General features: G+C 35.2%; 1 protein-coding gene across 1 annotated transcript; it reads left to right on the top strand.

Annotated features, from left to right (window-relative positions):
• Window positions 1-1,384: 1,384 nt before the first annotated feature.
• LOC110899947 lies at window positions 1,385-2,601 on the top strand. The gene is made up of 3 exons (XM_035981689.1): window positions 1,385-1,415; window positions 1,884-1,971; window positions 2,367-2,601. Exons 1-3 carry the CDS (start codon window positions 1,413-1,415, stop codon window positions 2,591-2,593), a joined length of 318 nt encoding a protein of 105 aa, XP_035837582.1. The 5' UTR covers window positions 1,385-1,412; the 3' UTR covers window positions 2,594-2,601.
• The last annotated feature ends 14,937 nt before the right edge of the window (window positions 2,602-17,538 follow it).

Below are 17,538 nucleotides of genomic sequence, written 5' to 3'. Positions count from 1 at the left end.
GCATTGGGGGTAATAAGAAAGGGTAATATAGTCATTTAACACCGGGGGTAATATGTTTGCTTACAACAAAGCATAGGGGGTAATATGAAAGGGTAATATAGTCATTTAACATACCATTTAACAGAACTGTTAAGTTATTTGACAGCAGGGGGTAATATTGCAGAGTTTTTCATTAGTTGGGGGGTCATACAACAAAATTTTCCTGGTAGGGGTTAGAGTGCCAATGGGCTCTAATCCCAGGGGTAAAATTGCAGTTTACTCAATTCTTTAACTTAGAGGTGGCAATCTTGACCCAAAGGCTTTCAAGTGGGTTAATTTGGGTTGCTTTTAAAATTATATGAGTTAGTTTGGGTAAGATATTTTAACTAAATGGGTCACAACGGGTCAATTGAAATTCCATCTTGTTATTTTCGGGTCAAAGCAGGTCGACAACTTTAAAGAAATGGGTCGATGTGGGTTAGCACCTTAAAAAAACGGGACAGGTTTCGGATCAGAATGGGTTTCGGGCCGGCACAAGAATCCGCACAAGACGGGTTATGGCAAGAAACAACTTTTGGATCGGAACGGTTTCAGTTCGAATTGAGTTTCGGACCAAGAAGGGTTTTGGCACGGGGCGGGTTTTGGATCGGAACGGGTCGGCTCCGATCGGGTTCGGGCCGACACGGGTTCCACACGGGATGGGTTTCGGATCGCAACGGGTTTTAGGCCGACACGAATTTCCGCAAGGGACGGGTTTCGGATCACAACGGGTTTTAGGCGAACACGAGTTTCCGCACGGGACAAGTTTCGGGTTGGGACGGGTTTCGGTTTGATTTCGGTTTTTGTTTCGGTTTGGTCGGTTTTTTCGGTTTCGTTTCGGTTGAGTTTTGATTTTTAGTTTCGTTTTAATCAGTTTTTTTTTGTCTCATTTCGGATCGGTTTTGATCTTTTCGGTTTTTTGTTTCGCTTCAGTTCGGTTCTTTTGTCTCGTTTTGGTCGGTTTTGATTTTTTATTTCGTTTTGATCCATTTTTTTTGGTTTCGTTTAGGATTGCTTTCAATTTTGTCATTATTTTTGTTTCATTTCGAATCGGTTTCGATCTTTTCAGTTTTTTTTTGTGTTTCGTTTCGGTTTCGGTTTTTTTTGTTTCTGTTTGGTCATTTATTCGGTTTTGTTTCGGTTCGGTTTTGATCTTTTGTTTCGTTTTGATGGTCTTTCCGGTTTCGTTCGGATCGGTTTCAATCCTTTCGGTTTTTTGTTTCGTTCTGGTTTTTTTTTAAAGAAAGCAATTTTTAACCAACCCGACCCGAAACCCGTTTTGACCCGGACCCGTTTCAACCCGAACCAAAACAACCCTTTTTTGTAATTGACCCGTTTTGACCCGAACCCATTTTGACCCATGACCCGAACCGACCCGTTTGCCAGGTCTAACTATGGTGAGTTGTATTGTATGATCACTGACAACACATCCAATCGATGAAATAATCACAAAGATATGTATATATTTATATTTGTATACAATCTAATATTTCTTATGCTGTGTGTTGACTTTTGAGGTCAAGACTTTAATCTCCCAGATTGAGAAAGAATACATATTTATCAAGAGTATTAAAACTAGAGCTCTTATTTTAGTTGTAATTCGTTTAGATTAAGCACATGGTATTGAAAGTTCTGTGAAAAGATTTTGGCAAATGTATACTTTTTAAACTGAACACCACTCTGTTTGACTTCATAAGTCAAATGAATGTTTATGCAAAGATATGTGATATTGAATCTGGATATTTAGGCGCCATTCGAAAATACTATTATCGCCATTATTTGATACTATGGGACACATTATCATATATTTGTTTTTGTTTGTACCATATAAACAAGACCAACATATTAAATGTTTTTTTCTTCAGGAAAGGAAGTCATTACACAGAGAAAGATGTTGCAATCGTTGTGAGGCAGATACCGAGAGCTGCAGCAGAATGTCATTTACATGGTTTGGTATAAACAAGAATGTCATTTTGATAATGGTATTTTTTGTAAATAGAGTTAATTACTGTTTTCGTCCCTTGGTTTGTCAAAAATCACTATTTCAGTCCATTAGTTCAAAATTTGCGATTTCAGTCCCTGTGGTTTCACTTTCGTAACCATTTCAATCCATTTATTCTGTTAGTACAGGGACCGAAATGGTTTCGAGGTGGACTGAAATGGTTATGAAAGTGAAACCACGGGGACTGAAATCACAATTTTTAAACTAATGGACTAAAATAGTGATTTTTGACAAACCACGGGGATGAAAACAGTAACTAACTCTTGTAAATACATGTATTGGTTTCTATATGGCAATCTTATTAGTGGATCATGTTTCAGATCAATATTTGTGATTGTGGATGTAGATGACTGTGATTGTGAGAAGGACGGTGTTTGTGTGTCTAACCGCGAGAAGCTGGAGCTGGAACGGCACATCGAACAGATATTGTGTTTGCCAATGGACATTTGGATAATCCTTTGTACTCTTCAAACATTGGATTTGGTGATGCCACTAGGCGTAACATCGACCATACTATTGCATCCGACACATAAACCAAATAATCAAATAGAACGTAAAGTTCTAATTGGTTAATTTGTTTACTGCATATGAAGAAACGTCAATTGGTGCATAAAAAGTTGGGTCAGTAGATTCCCAGGTATTACCTATTAGTAATTTCTCAAAAAAAAAAAAAAAAAAAAACAAATTTGATTTATAGTAATTTCTCAAAAAAAAAAAAAAACAAATTTGATTTATAGTAATTTCTCAAAAAAAAAAAAAAACAAATTTGATTTATTTTTGTGATTATTGCCAGGTTGATTCGGAGCAATTTGATAAGATATTAGATAAAGGGTTGATAGTGGTGCTACTCTTGAAACTGGAGGCCAAAGATTTGGCTCAAATGAATATTATATCCAACCAACTGTTTTCTCAAATGTTCAGGTAACATTTTCAACCACACTGGAACAAAAACGCGTCATTTTTATTAAATTTTAATCAAATGTAGATAATCTTATTCTTTATATACTAAGCTGGATGACATGCTAACAGCAAAAGATGAAATCTTTGGACCAGTACAGACAGACAATTATAAAGCATTTGTGTTGAATTTCTTTGATCATTTGTTGACATTTATTAATTGATTTATTATTTCCAATAAAAAGAATATTATTCCCAATAAAAAGAATATTATTCCAATAGGTTATTATATTTTTTTTTGTTACTAACAATTATATTTTTTTAAACATTGTGCAGATATTCTCTTACCGATAACTTTTTTTTTTCTATTTGTAATGTTTTTTTAATAACTCAACCATTTGTTGAGAATTAAGAAGAGATGGATCTTGTCATTTATACAGGAGAGGTGAACACCGATGAGGGCACAATTCCCACATCGGCTGGTGACAGATCAATATCGGCTTGGAATCTTAGTTATTTAGATTGTCTCCAACCTAACTTTTTCGTTTTATGCATATTTTACATGTCAGTGAACTTATTTGATGATGAGTTCATATTATACATGTAAATGTAAATAAAAACTCGTCTTTACAACATAAAAAAAAAATACCCGTCCACCGTACATGTATACCACTAGGTATATTTTGTTGAATCTATAGTTATTATCATCGATGTTATTAAATTAAAGTCAAAAGTTTTATTTGAATCATCTATTAAAATCATAACATGTGATGGAGATGGGCTTCTTCCAACTCTTGTTAAGTGTTAGCTACAAATTGAAGAAGAAACGAAAGAGAGGGAAGAATCAACAATATCATAGCTAATCTCCTCTAACAATGATTACAAGTAGTTATAGGCAGCTAACCAACACTAACTGTTACTAACTAACTTCTAACAACTATTTAACACTAAGACCCTTTACTAACACAATATTACATTTCCAGTCCCTGACTCATTATTAACCTAACAATACTCTCCCCTTATTCTGAATTCTTGACCTCAAGAATTAAAGCCTGGAAATCTCAATTCAAATTCAGCTAAATCCTCCCATGACGAGTCCTCCAACGGTAAGCCTTGCCAATGAACCAACACCTGATTAACCATACGATTACCCTTTCGAACCAAACGCCGATCCACAATTGATCTGGGTTGTAACAGGAAGCGAGAATCGGTTGGCAGAGGAACAATTGGGGCATGTTGACCAAAAGCTTTCTTCAACAAGGAAACATGGAACACAGGATGAAGCTGTGCATCAGTTGGTAAGTCTAATTTGTAAGCAACTTTTCCAATCTTTTCAATCACCAAAAAATGGCCCAAAATATTTAGGTCCAAGCTTTGAATGTTTCTGATTTCGCAGTGAATTCTGCACAAAAGGATGCAATTTAAGATACACCCAATGTCCATTTTGAAATATTCTCTCACTCCTATTAGCATCAGCGTATTGCTTCATTCTATTTCTTGTTTGACTTAATGTCTCCTTCAAAAGATTAATCATGGCCTCCCTGTCCCTATATACAAATTCCACTGCATCCACTGTTGTATCATAAGGAATATAGGGAATGTGAGTGGGAGGTGGGAATCCATACAAGGCCTCAAAAGGGCTCATTTTTATTGCGGAGTGATAGGTCGTATTATACCACCATTCAGCCAAGCTAAGCCATTTCAACCACTGTTTGGTAGAATGCACACATATACACCTCAGATAAGTCTCCAAACATCTGTTCAATACCTCTGTTTGACCATCACTTTGAGGGTGATAAGCAGTGGAATAGGCCAACTGAACGCCTTGCAATCTCATAAACTCTTTCGAAAAACTGCTTAGAAAAACTGGATCCCTATCTGATACTATGGTCATAGGACAACCATGCAGTTTAAGAATGTTACCTGTAAAAATCTGGGCCACTTGAGAAGCTGTATAAGGATGAGATATAGGCATGAAGTGAGCATATTTAGTTAGGTGGTCCACCACCACGAAAATTGTATCTTTTCCCTGAACTTTAGGAAGTCCAGACACAAAATCCATAGACACATCTGTAAAAACATGTGTTGGAATTGGCAGTGGTTGCAAATGGCCAGGGCTAGCCACTGGTTCATACTTGGCCTGCTGGCATTGAGAACATTCTTTGACCTATTGAAACACCTGCTTATAGCATCCCTTCCAATAATAAAAAAAGCTTTTATCTTTTGCAAAGTAGGATAATACCCAGAATGCCCTCCTATAGGAGATGAGTGAAACAATTGAATTATATCATTCTGCAGCTGCACATCATTGCCTACCCACAACTTATTCTTTCTTTTCAACAATTGACCATCCCACGTGACATGAGGAATTACTTTGCCTTGGTCAATTTGTTTAATGATATCTTGTAACTTCTCATCAGTCTGCCATGTACCTTTAATCCTGTCCAACAACAGTGGATTGACTGAACTCATTCCTAACTCAGACAGTACCAAGCCCTGTACTCTGGATAGCCCATCAGCTACCACATTTTCAGCCCCTTTCTTATAAAATATCTCATATTCATACCCCATCAACTTGGCTAACCATGTTTGCTGTAAAGGAGTGGTGATTTTCTGATCAAGCAAATACTTTAGACTCTTCTGATCAGTCTTAATGAGAAATTTCTTAGTTATCAGATAATGATGCCAAGTTTTGACTGCCATAAGAATTGCTAATAGTTCTTTTTCATACACGGATAAAGACTGTTGCTTGATAGACAAAGCCTTACTTATGAAAGCTATAGGGTGCCCTTCCTGCATCAATACCGCCCCCAATCCTTTAGCTGAAGCATCAGTTTCAACTATGAACTCTTTAGAAAAGTTGGGTAGAGCCAAAACAAGAGCAGTGGTTAGGGCCTTTTTCAACTGATCAAATGCCACTTGTGCATCATTGTTCCACTTGAACCCATCTTTCTTCATAAGATCATTCAGAGGTCTGGCTATAATTCCAAATGACTTGTGTATCGTACACCTTTTTTTAGTTTCAGGGGTAGAGATGAGCTCGGTGCCAACTGATACCCCGGTTACGGTATCGGTATATGAATGTAAAAACCGGTAGCGAACCGGTACCAGGAACACCAAACGTCAGTACCGAACTGGTACTTAGGATCTTTTGATTCAGGAAATTCGGTACCGGTACCCATTACTATTTGCTCATCTCTGACTACAGTTTTTATCGAACAACATCATTACCATACAACTATTTAGTTGATTTTTTTTCGGTTATTTTTTAGTGTTTTTTCTACATTTTCTTTTTATTATTGTCAGTGGTTCCGTGTGTAATGCGTTTGTATTAATTTCAAACACATATAAACACAAACTAAATAACAAAATAAGTTCGCCGCAACGCGCCGACAGTTTTTATGTCACACCCCAACCGATGGCGGAAACATCGGGATGAGACGAACAAATTGCTCAAAACAACATAACACTAAATGTGACAATATGAATTTAATCATTTTATTAAAACTAAAGAATAATACATTGTTTCAAATAGTAAACATAAATTCCAACATTAACTAAAATGCTAAAATGGGTTTCTAATTCCATCCTAGCTTGATTTCTATATTTCTTGAACATCAACCTGCAATATGTATTAAAATAAAGTCAACAAAAGCATGTTGGCGAGTATACAAGTTTTCATACATAGCATAGTACGTGTTTAAAATGTTGCTCATATCCAAATGTGAAATACAATATCATATTGACAGTATATACTCGAAACGATGTTACTCTACGTGTCCAAACCAAAGTTTAACGCAATTAAAGTGTCCAACCCAAAGTCTACAGGGTGGTTTTAACATAGTTTGACCTAACAATACTCGTTCATAGAACGAGAGGGGCGTTTCTCAACCTATAGCGCTACCATTGTTAGGGGAGGCTTGCAAAGTTAATGAACACATAGTCATGAGTGTTTACAATAGCATAACATGTCCAACATGATTAAAATGTATCACATAGAGTAAGGATAGAGTGTGCATAAAATGTTTAACGTGATTGTGATGTTTGATATAGAATACATATTGCACCCAAAAGTGGAAAATAGAAAATGGGTCATGTATACTCACCTTAGAGTGCGTTGCGTGTTTCTTGGTAAGGAATTACGAGAGTATTGTTGAATCCAAGAGATTGCAAGAGATTTACCCTATTTGATTTGGGAATTCGTTAAATTGGTAAAACGACTAAGGTGATAAAGGAACTTTTAGTGAAATTGATAATAATAAATTTTATAATAATAAGAATAGAAATGTTTGGAATAATGAGAAATAATAATAGTTTAACTTCTGATTTTATAGTTTATAATATATAGTGATAATAACAATGGTAAATAATAACAGTAATATAACTGATTCTATATAAAATAAAAATTGAATGATAATATTATGGAAATTAAATAGTAATAATTTAAAATGATAAATAATAATAATTGTAAAATAATATTATTTTCTGATTTTATATTCTGATGTATATATATATTAATAAAAATGTAGATTAATAGTAATGAATAATCTGATTAATATATCAATGAAAATTCTGAATATTCTGATTTTATAATAACAGAATTTTCTGATTATTCCGAAATAATATATAAAAACTGATATAAAAATATAAATTTTGATATGTATATATATATGTATATAGATCGGATTATAGAAGTATAAATTTATAAATTATAATACTAACATTATTAATAACCAAGCTGATTTTTTATTATAACAATATATATATAGAATTCCGAAATTAAAATTCTGATTATTATTAATACCAATTTGTGATTATAATATTAGTAATATTTCTGGGTAAAATTAATATATCTGATTATATATAAAAAAATATTAATTTTGATCAAAATACTACTAATAATTGTGTGAGTTTTATTTCTGTTTTTTTTTTTAATTAAATATATACATATCGTTTCTGTTAGGTTTATATAATAATACTAACATATTATTAACAAGTAATATATATATGCATATATATACAGTGGCCATAAAAAGAAAAAAAAAAGAGGGAAGGAAGTCCGAGGGGGAGACGGTTACCGGCAACCGGCGAACAGCAGCAATTCCGGCGATTTGGGTCGTCTTCTCCGGCGAACAGTAACGACTTCCGGTGAGTGTTAACTTCCGGCGAGGGAGAGGATGTGAGGTGTGTGATTTCGGAATGGTGAAGGGTGTCGGGTTATATAGGCTCGGAGGGTGTTAACGGTCGGTCGGATTAAGGAAACAGAGGTCTAAAGAAGGTAACCGGCAATCAAGTCGGGATTGATTGCCGGAGGTGTAATGGTGGCCAAAAAGGAAAGATTGACCGAGAAAACGCGTTGGGTTTTAGGCGGTTAATTTAAATTCAATTTACTCTAAACAGCGCATAAAAGAAATAGCTTTCCTGATTTGTTTGGATGTGGCATTCCCGGCCGGTTGGTTAGTCGTTTGTTTGTGAAGGTTAAGGTCCCGAGTTCGAATTCGTATAAGGGCGGTTCTCACCCAGGAGACCCCCTTTTTGATTCTTTTTGTTAGACTTAACTGAACTAACTGAGTTTTCTAACTCAGTTAGTTATTCCTTTACAAAAACTAACATAATTAACCTTATGTTACAAAATAGCTAACCTAGTTAGCATATAAATGGATTTTAACTAACTAGATTAGGTTTAACTAACCAACTTTACAAAAACTTAGTAAACCTTTTAATAATTTTTTTTATTTAATTAATTAAATTAATATAAATGTTATATTTAACTAAAAATATATATATAATTATTTGATTTAGCCCCAAAAGTCTGGTTATTAATCGAATTAACGTACGAATTCCCGATTTTGTCTGGTTTAGGGTAATCTCTTGCTAGTACTTGTTTCGAGAGCCAAGATTAGAATATCTTTCCACTGTTTTTACGTGCTTGACATAGTTTAACGTGTTTTAACATGTAATAATATAACATAGTATTAAAACAAGCGTATGATCAAAACAATGTACTTTTTCATTATGATCAAGTCTCGAATTACAAAATAGGATAAGATGAGAGTACACTGACTAAAATTAGAAAGTTTAATACGACTTGCTAAAAAAATAGAAAGTACAAAAATACGAAATGTTACAGTCTCCCCTACTTTAGGAGATTTCGTCCTCGAAATCTTAGAGGAAAGACTTTAGAAATATTTTTTTTTTTTTTTAAACGAGAATAGATAAGACCTTGATCATAATGTTTGTTTAGGAAAAAAAAAAAACTTGTTTTCGTGAATGCACCATATAGCACCTTGTTTCACATAGAATTTCACATAGTATATAACATGAATAAAGTGACATGAAATTTTTCACATAGGGTAACATGTATGATAAAAGCATAATAAATTTAATTTGTTCATGAAAGAGTATCATTAATCGTTTTAGATTGCGACAATAGTGTAAATTGTGACTTCCTAGCTTGAAATGAAGATAACGTTCAATGTAAAATCACACAGAAATTGAGATAACATAAAAGAGATTTAACGTAAAATATGGATTGTCACGGAACGTAACATACGACACTTCCAAAGTGAATCGAAGACTTTCTCGAATTAAGGAAACGTGCTTTGGCCTAATAGGTATTAGTACTCTCATCGATGGTCCCCAGGTAGGCAACGGGTCCTTAATGGATTTATACGAATGCCAAGCCTAGACAGGACGCCCCGACTACCGGTACCTAACCCTTCCAGTTACTACACGTTCTTAATCGATTGGGAAATCGAGACTTTGGCGAGAGCGAAAATCGAGGAGTGGGACTAGTTAACAAGATGCGAGTATCACCTCTAACTTGTTAACATCGTACCCTAATGTGGTTAGTACTTATCCTAAGATAAGGGTCCACTAGAATATGAAATGGAAAATTCCCAACAAGGTTTGGATATCACTCCTAACTTGAGGGTAGATTTCGTGCAAAATCAAAGTATAGCTGAGTGAAAATCATCACCAAGTATGGGAATCACCCCTATCTTGATAAGTCATTTCGATTGTGTTGTAAGAGTGTCTTCAAAGTCTCCAAGTGTGTATTGTGTTAGCCTTAGGAAAGGCATGTATATTAAGAGTCCAAAAGAAAGTAGAGAGAAGCAAGTGAAGTAGAAAGGAAGTTGTTTTAAGCAACACATAGTGAGAAAGCTCCTAAACTATAGACTAGGCAAGGCATTCCTAATTCCCTATAGTTATGGCTCTGATACCAATCTGGTATCAGAGTATTCCTACTATAGACTAGGAAAAAGTAAGGCAATCCTACCTAATTCCCTATAGTTATGGCTCTGATACCAATCTGTCACACCCCAACCGATGGCGGAAACATCGGGATGAGACGTACAAATTGCTCAAAACAACATAACACTAAATGTGACAATATGAATTTAATCATTTTATTAAAACTAAAGAATAATACATTGTTTCAAATAGTAAACATAAATTCCAACATTAACTAAAATGCTAAAATGGGTTTCTAATTCCATCCTAGCTTGATTTCTTTATTTCTTGAACATCAACCTGCAATATGTATTAAAATAAAGTCAACAAAAGCATGTTGGCGAGTATACAAGTTTTCATACATAGCATAGTACGTGTTTAAAATGTTGCTCATATCCAAATGTGAAATACAATATCATATTGACAGTATATACTCGAAACGATGTTACTCTACGTGTCCAAACCAAAGTTTAACGCAATTAAAGTGTCCAACCCAAAGTCTACAGGGTGGTTTTAACATAGTTTGACCTAACAATACTCGTTCATAGAACGAGAGGGGCGCTTCTCAACCTATAGCGCTACCATTGTTAGGGGAGGCTTGCAAAGTTAATGAACACATAGTCATGAGTGTTTACAATAGCATAACATGTCCAACATGATTAAAATGTATCACATAGAGTAAGGATAGAGTGTGCATAAAATGTTTAACGTGATTGTGATGTTTGATATAGAATACATATTGCACCCAAAAGTGGAAAATAGAAAATGGGTCATGTATACTCACCTTAGAGTGCGTTGCGTGTTTCTTGGTAAGGAATTACGAGAGTATTGTTGAATCCAAGAGATTGCAAGAGATTTACCCTATTTGATTTGGGAATTCGTTAAATTGGTAAAACGACTAAGGTGGTAAAGGAACTTTTAGTGAAATTGATAATAATAAAATTTATAATAATAAGAATAGAAATGTTTGGAATAATGAGAAATAATAATAGTTTAACTTCTGATTTTATAGTTTATAATATATAGTGATAATAACAATGGTAAATAATAATAGTAATATAACTGATTCTATATAAAATAAAAATTGAATGATAATATTATGGAAATTAAATAGTAATAATTTAAAATGATAAATAATAATAATTGTAAAATAATATTATTTTCTGATTTTATATTCTGATGTATATATATATTAATAAAAATGTAGATTAATAGTAATGAATAATCTGATTAATATATCAATGAAAATTCTGAATATTCTGATTTTATAATAACAGAATTTTCTGATTATTCCGAAATAATATATAAAAACTGATATAAAAATATAAATTTTGATATGTATATATATATGTATATAGATCCGATTATAGAAGTATAAATTTATAAATTATAATACTAACATTATTAATAACCAAGCTGATTTTTTTATTATAACAATATATATATAGAATTCCGAAATTAAAATTCTGATTATTATTAATACCAATTTGTGATTATAATATTAGTAATATTTCTGGGTAAAATTAATATATCTGATTATATATAAAAAAAATATTAATTTTGATCAAAATACTACTAATAATTGTGTGAGTTTTATTTCTGTTTTTTTTTTAATTAAATATATACATATCGTTTCTGTTAGGTTTATATAATAATACTAACATATTATTAACAAGTAATATATATATGCATATATATACAGTGGCCATAAAAAGAAAAAAAAAGAGGGAAGGAAGTCGGAGGGGGAGACGGTTACCGGCAACCGGCGAACAGCAGCGATTCCGGCGATTTGGGTCGTCTTCTCCGGCAAACAGTAACGACTTCCGGTGAGTGTTAACTTCCGGCGAGGGAGAGGATGTGAGGTGTGTGATTTCGGAATGGTGAAGGGTGTCGGGTTATATAGGCTCGGAGGGTGTTAACGGTCGGTCGGATTAAGGAAACAGAGGTCTAAAGAAGGTAACCGGCAATCAAGTCGGGATTGATTGCCGGAGGTGTAATGGTGGCCAAAAAGGAAAGATTGACCGAGAAAACGCGTTGGGTTTTAGGCGGTTAATTTAAATTCAATTTACTCTAAATAGCGCATAAAAGAAATAGCTTTCCTGATTTGTTTGGATGTGGCATTCCCGGCCGGTTGGTTAGTCGTTTGTTTGTGAAGGTTAAGGTCCCGAGTTCGAATCCGTATAAGGGCGGTTCTCACCCAGGAGACCCCCTTTTTGATTCTTTTTGTTAGACTTAACTGAACTAACTGAGTTTTCTAACTCAGTTAGTTATTCCTTTACAAAAACTAACATAATTAACCTTATGTTACAAAATAGCTAACCTAGTTAGCATATAAATGGATTTTAACTAACTAGATTAGGTTTAACTAACCAACTTTACAAAAACTTAGTAAACCTTTTAATAATTTTTTTTATTTAATTAATTAAATTAATATAAATGTTATATTTAACTAAAAATATATATATAATTATTTGATTTAGCCCCAAAAGTCTGGTTATTAATCGAATTAACGTACGAATTCCCGATTTTGTCTGGTTTAGGGTAATCTCTTGCTAGTACTTGTTTCGAGAGCCAAGATTAGAATATCTTTCCACTGTTTTTACGTGCTTGACATAGTTTAACGTGTTTTAACATGTAATAATATAACATAGTATTAAAACAAACGTATGATCAAAACAATGCACTTTTTCATTATGATCAAGTCTCGAATTACAAAATAGGATAAGATGAGAGTACACTGACTAAAATTAGAAAGTTTAATACGACTTGCTAAAAAAAAGAAAGTACAAAAATACGAAATGTTACATTTTATAACTAGTTAAAAGTTAATTGAAAAGCTTTTTCTGTTAGTATTAAAAAGTATTTTTTTTTTTTGAAAATTCTTAGAATATAACTCCATAAACCATTTTCCAGATATTCTTAAAAAGCACTGTCGGTGGTGGGTTTTCCACCGATAACCAATGCACCTCAACTTTCTTAAATGTTATTTCTAACCCCTTCTATACCATATATATATATATAATAATAATAATATTTTATATATAATACTAGGTTTGAACTCTGTGTATTACACGAACTGCATAAATGTAATTTTATATAATAAATAATAAAAAAGTTAAAAAAGTGCAAACTGCCATTTTGGTCCCTGGGGTTTGATCACTTTTGCCACTTTAGTCCAAAACTCAAACTTTTTAATTTTGGGTCCCTGTGGTTTCACTTTTATTGTCATTTTAGTCCAAAAATGAAACCACCCTAATAAAATCTTATTATTTTGTCCTTTTTCTCAGGGGCAAAATGGTTAATATAAATTTGTTATAACACATTATTAATTAAATTAAATATCACTTTACCCTTAACCCTATAGGGGAGGTTTATTTGAGAATAATCTTCTTAAAAGAAGAAAAAATAAATTAATCTAGACCGTATATTTTTTTGATCAATGGTTGTGAATCAAGATATCATTTTTGTCCACTCTTAATTAATACTTTAATTACTAAGGGTAGTATAGACATTTTGATATAGAATATTAATAAATATTTTAAAGGGTTACTCAAGTCTTATTAATGCAACCATAAATTACTCTTTCACCACCATCATTAATGTATTAGCTCCTATACATATTTTATTAGAAGTGACAAAATTATTTAAAAATTTTGTGTCCTGCACATATTTTATTATGAGTCGCAAAATTATTTAAAAGTGTTTGAGTCCTACACATTATGTATCCTACACCAAAATATTGTTTTAATTGTGTAGGAAACGTTGAAAATGTAAGATCTTGTTCAAGAATATTTTTATTGTGTAAGGTGCACAACTATTTTATAAGATAGGCTTATTAAATTATTAGAGTTCATTAATTTGACTAGTAAACATAAATAATAGACTCATTAAATGATTTGTTCAAATTACCTTTGTATCCTTTATTCTTTTTATTCTTAATTTTTAATTCTTCTCATTTGAACTCTCCATTAACCCTATAAAAGCAATATCCCCAAAAACCTTCGACGACCAAACACCGGAGAAGATAACACCAAACACCGCCAGAAACCACCTTCTACTGGTGCTCCGGCAGGTGTTTCAACGGTGTTGGAAATGAAACTCTGGTGGTGTCTTTTACCGGCAGTCCATGGCAGATTCGGTGGCCGGAGGGAGGTGGGACGCCGAGTAGGGTGTTTAAGTCCATGCCAAAGCCGATCATGACGGCGGTAAGGAAACAGATGGAGATGAAGAAAGGGAAGGTGGAAGGTGAAGGGGAGGTAACGTTGGATAAAAGTTTTGGTTTTTTGACGAATTTTAAGGGGAAACTAGAATTGAGACCCGCCGCAATGCGGCGGGGATTCTTTAGTTATAACTAAGTCGATTTAGTGTACGTTATGTTGAACCTGTCAAACGAGAAAAAAATAGACGATGTAAAAATGTTCACCCATACACGCACGTTGCGTCGTGTTAACTCGCAAAATTTAGAACGAAACGTAAAAACGTTAAACCAAAGACGCACGTTGCGATGTGTTAAGTCACAAAATTTAGAACCAAGCATAAAACGAAAAATTTGCGGAAAACGAAAACTGTAAAGGACCAAAGTTGAAAATAAAAAAAGTTGCAAGGATAGATTGCAAAAGATAAAAAGTTTTGGGTTAAAAGTAAAAAAAAACAAATAGTTTTGGGTTAAAAGTAATTTATGAAATACTTTTTGGTGAAAAGGAAAAAATCAGTTTTTTTGGAAAACCCCCAAAACCAAGGTCACCACAACCATATGCATAACCATTTTTTCTTTAGAAACCCCCCAGAGCACACCCCGCATTGCGGTGGGGCGTAAAACGGTGTCTAATAGTACTAATGTCACACAACCGTCATCGATCACCAACACTGACTCGACCTAGGATCTGAGTGTTGCGACGAACCTATCAAACATGAAAAATTAAAGGTAAAAACGTTGAGAAGTATAAGTGACAAAAGTTGTGAAGTTAAATTAAAAATAATGAAAAGTTTAGGGTTAAAGTTAAAAAAACAAATTATGTAAGAAGAAAATTGCAAAAGCTAAAAACCCTGCGTTAAAAGTAAAAATCAAGTTTATTTTTGGGTTAAAGTTAAAAAACAAATTATGTATGGTTAAAATTACAAAAGCTAAAAACTTTTGGTTTAAAAGTAAAAAATCAAGTTTTTTTTTTTTGAAAAACTCCCGAAACACAAGGTACAAGTGATTATGCACAAAGAAACTTGCTTATTTATATATGGAATAATATGAGTTGGGGAAAGAGATTAGGATAGGGCATTTTGGGTATACTTGTAGAGCTTTGTGTAAAAAGGGTGTGCTTAAGAACCATTGTGTTGCCGTTAAACTTATTCCAAATCTAAGGTATGGTATCCATTGAGTTACTAATGTTGTTACTTACTTTGCTTGTTGAAGGGGTATGGCCCCAAAAAAGCCGCGCAAGCCTTCATCAAGGCTGCGCGCAAGGCCATACTCCTTATTCAACAATTCTCTTACTGGCAAGCTCGCGCGAGTTACGCCACATTCCATGAAGAGGCGCGAAGTCCAGCCAGAAGAGAACAACAATTACGACACTTAGCAATCTGATAAGAGTCTTCACTACCTGTAAAAATGTGGAGCCTAGTTCCATGCCCAGCAAAAATCGCATAAAGGTTGCAGCGCAAGACCAAAGTCGGAAGGTACAAAAGGTACAAGTGGCAGGAAAAAGGAGCCAATCTGCATCCTGCAGGCTCTGTTCAATCGTGCGCCACGATCGTCTGACGTGCAGAAGACGAAAAGTACCTAAGGACGCCTACGTGGCACCAATCAAAGGGCAGAGACATCTGCCCCATGATTTCCACTTGTCTGCTGATGGCAGAAGGACAACAAGGCCGACAACAGCGACACATGGCTCCAATCAAGGCGTGCCAGCGCCGGAGAACTTCTAGAAGCCACTAACGGTCGACACCAGTGAGACAAGGAGCATATCCGCTATGTTGTCGCCTTCCGGCCCAAGGCCTATCAGCCCGCATCCTCTTGCACCTTTCCGGCTATAAATAGAGACCTCACTTCACAGGTTAAACATTCCATTCCCTCTACTCTCACTCTTAATACTTAATTATCTCCACCGAAACAGTCGCTTATTCTCACGCCAGAGCCCGGTTAAGAGGGAAACCCCCATATTCCCCTCTTAACGAGTAACGGTGTTCTGTTTTGCAGGATTAGACGCTCAAGACGAGGCTTAGATAATCATTAGAAGATTAACCTCTATGGTAGAAGCATAAACCCAACTAATTAGGCCCATAATTAGTTCTGTGTTTCTTCATTGGCGCCCACCGGTTTTTCTACAACCACTTTCATCTTCTTTTGTCTGAGATTTTCGTCGTTTTTTCCTTCATTTGATCATGGGTGGTCAAGGAATCATTCCCGAGTTTGGTTTCAGAGCAAACTCTAATGCGGTGTTGGGCGAGTGTAAATAAAACGTCCAACCCCAACACATTGAAGAAATTGGTGAAATCGAGGTAACCAACACTGGGGGACCGCGCGGGAGCATCACCCGCATCACTCAGACGGTCACCCCAGGAAACAACGGCGAGGGACCTTCAAACCCAACCCCACCTCAGAACGTTTCGGCGCTACTAGGGCTACCAGAGGGCGAAACGCCAGCCTCGTGGTACGCCAAGAATATTGCCACCATTAACGCAGCGTATCAATCTCTGATCGCACAACAAGCAGTCTTAACGGCAGAACCGTCCTTGGTCACTCCTCAAGCACAGAGTCGGGGGGCGCGCCAGATACCCCCACAGCCAAATCTCCAAGGCAGAATCAATAGACCTCCCCCTACCAGACGACTAAGCGTGCATGACACGCGTGATACACGGGGAGAGACAGAGAGTTACTATGACTACCCATCACACATCCAAAAAGGTCCAGTTCATAGCCGGCTCATGCCGCGCAACATGAACAATGAATGGGAAGATACTGATCTGAACGACCCAACTTGGCAGGATGACGAGGGTTCGTCAGTCTTCAATCGCTTGCAGAGAAACCATGAGTACTTCAAACCAAGACAGCACGTCGAGTACACCGAAGAGGCGGAAAGAGATTTTCGCCTCGCCTATCGACCAGCTGAGGCTGCAGAATATTCAAAGTTCATTCCAAAAATTGCGCTGGCACCACTTTCAAGAGAGAAGTTACCTCCGACAGTTGGAAAGTTTAACGGATTGACTGATCCCGATGATCACGTCAGAACTTTCACAAGCATAGGTTGTATGGGAGGATGGAATATGCCTATGTGGTGCCATCTGTTTATTCAAACTCTTACAGGGGCTGCTCGCGCCTGGTTCGACAGCCTTCCTCCGGGAAAGATCAAGTCATGGGTAGATTTCAAGACACAGTTCTTGAGTTACTTCAGTCA

The sequence above is a fragment of the Helianthus annuus genome, chromosome 13 (genome assembly GCF_002127325.2).
Source record: "Helianthus annuus cultivar XRQ/B chromosome 13, HanXRQr2.0-SUNRISE, whole genome shotgun sequence".
Taxonomy (NCBI): Eukaryota; Viridiplantae; Streptophyta; class Magnoliopsida; order Asterales; family Asteraceae; genus Helianthus; species Helianthus annuus.
The sequence above is the reverse complement of the archived record's forward strand: the minus strand, read 5'-3'. Positions and strand labels throughout refer to the sequence as shown.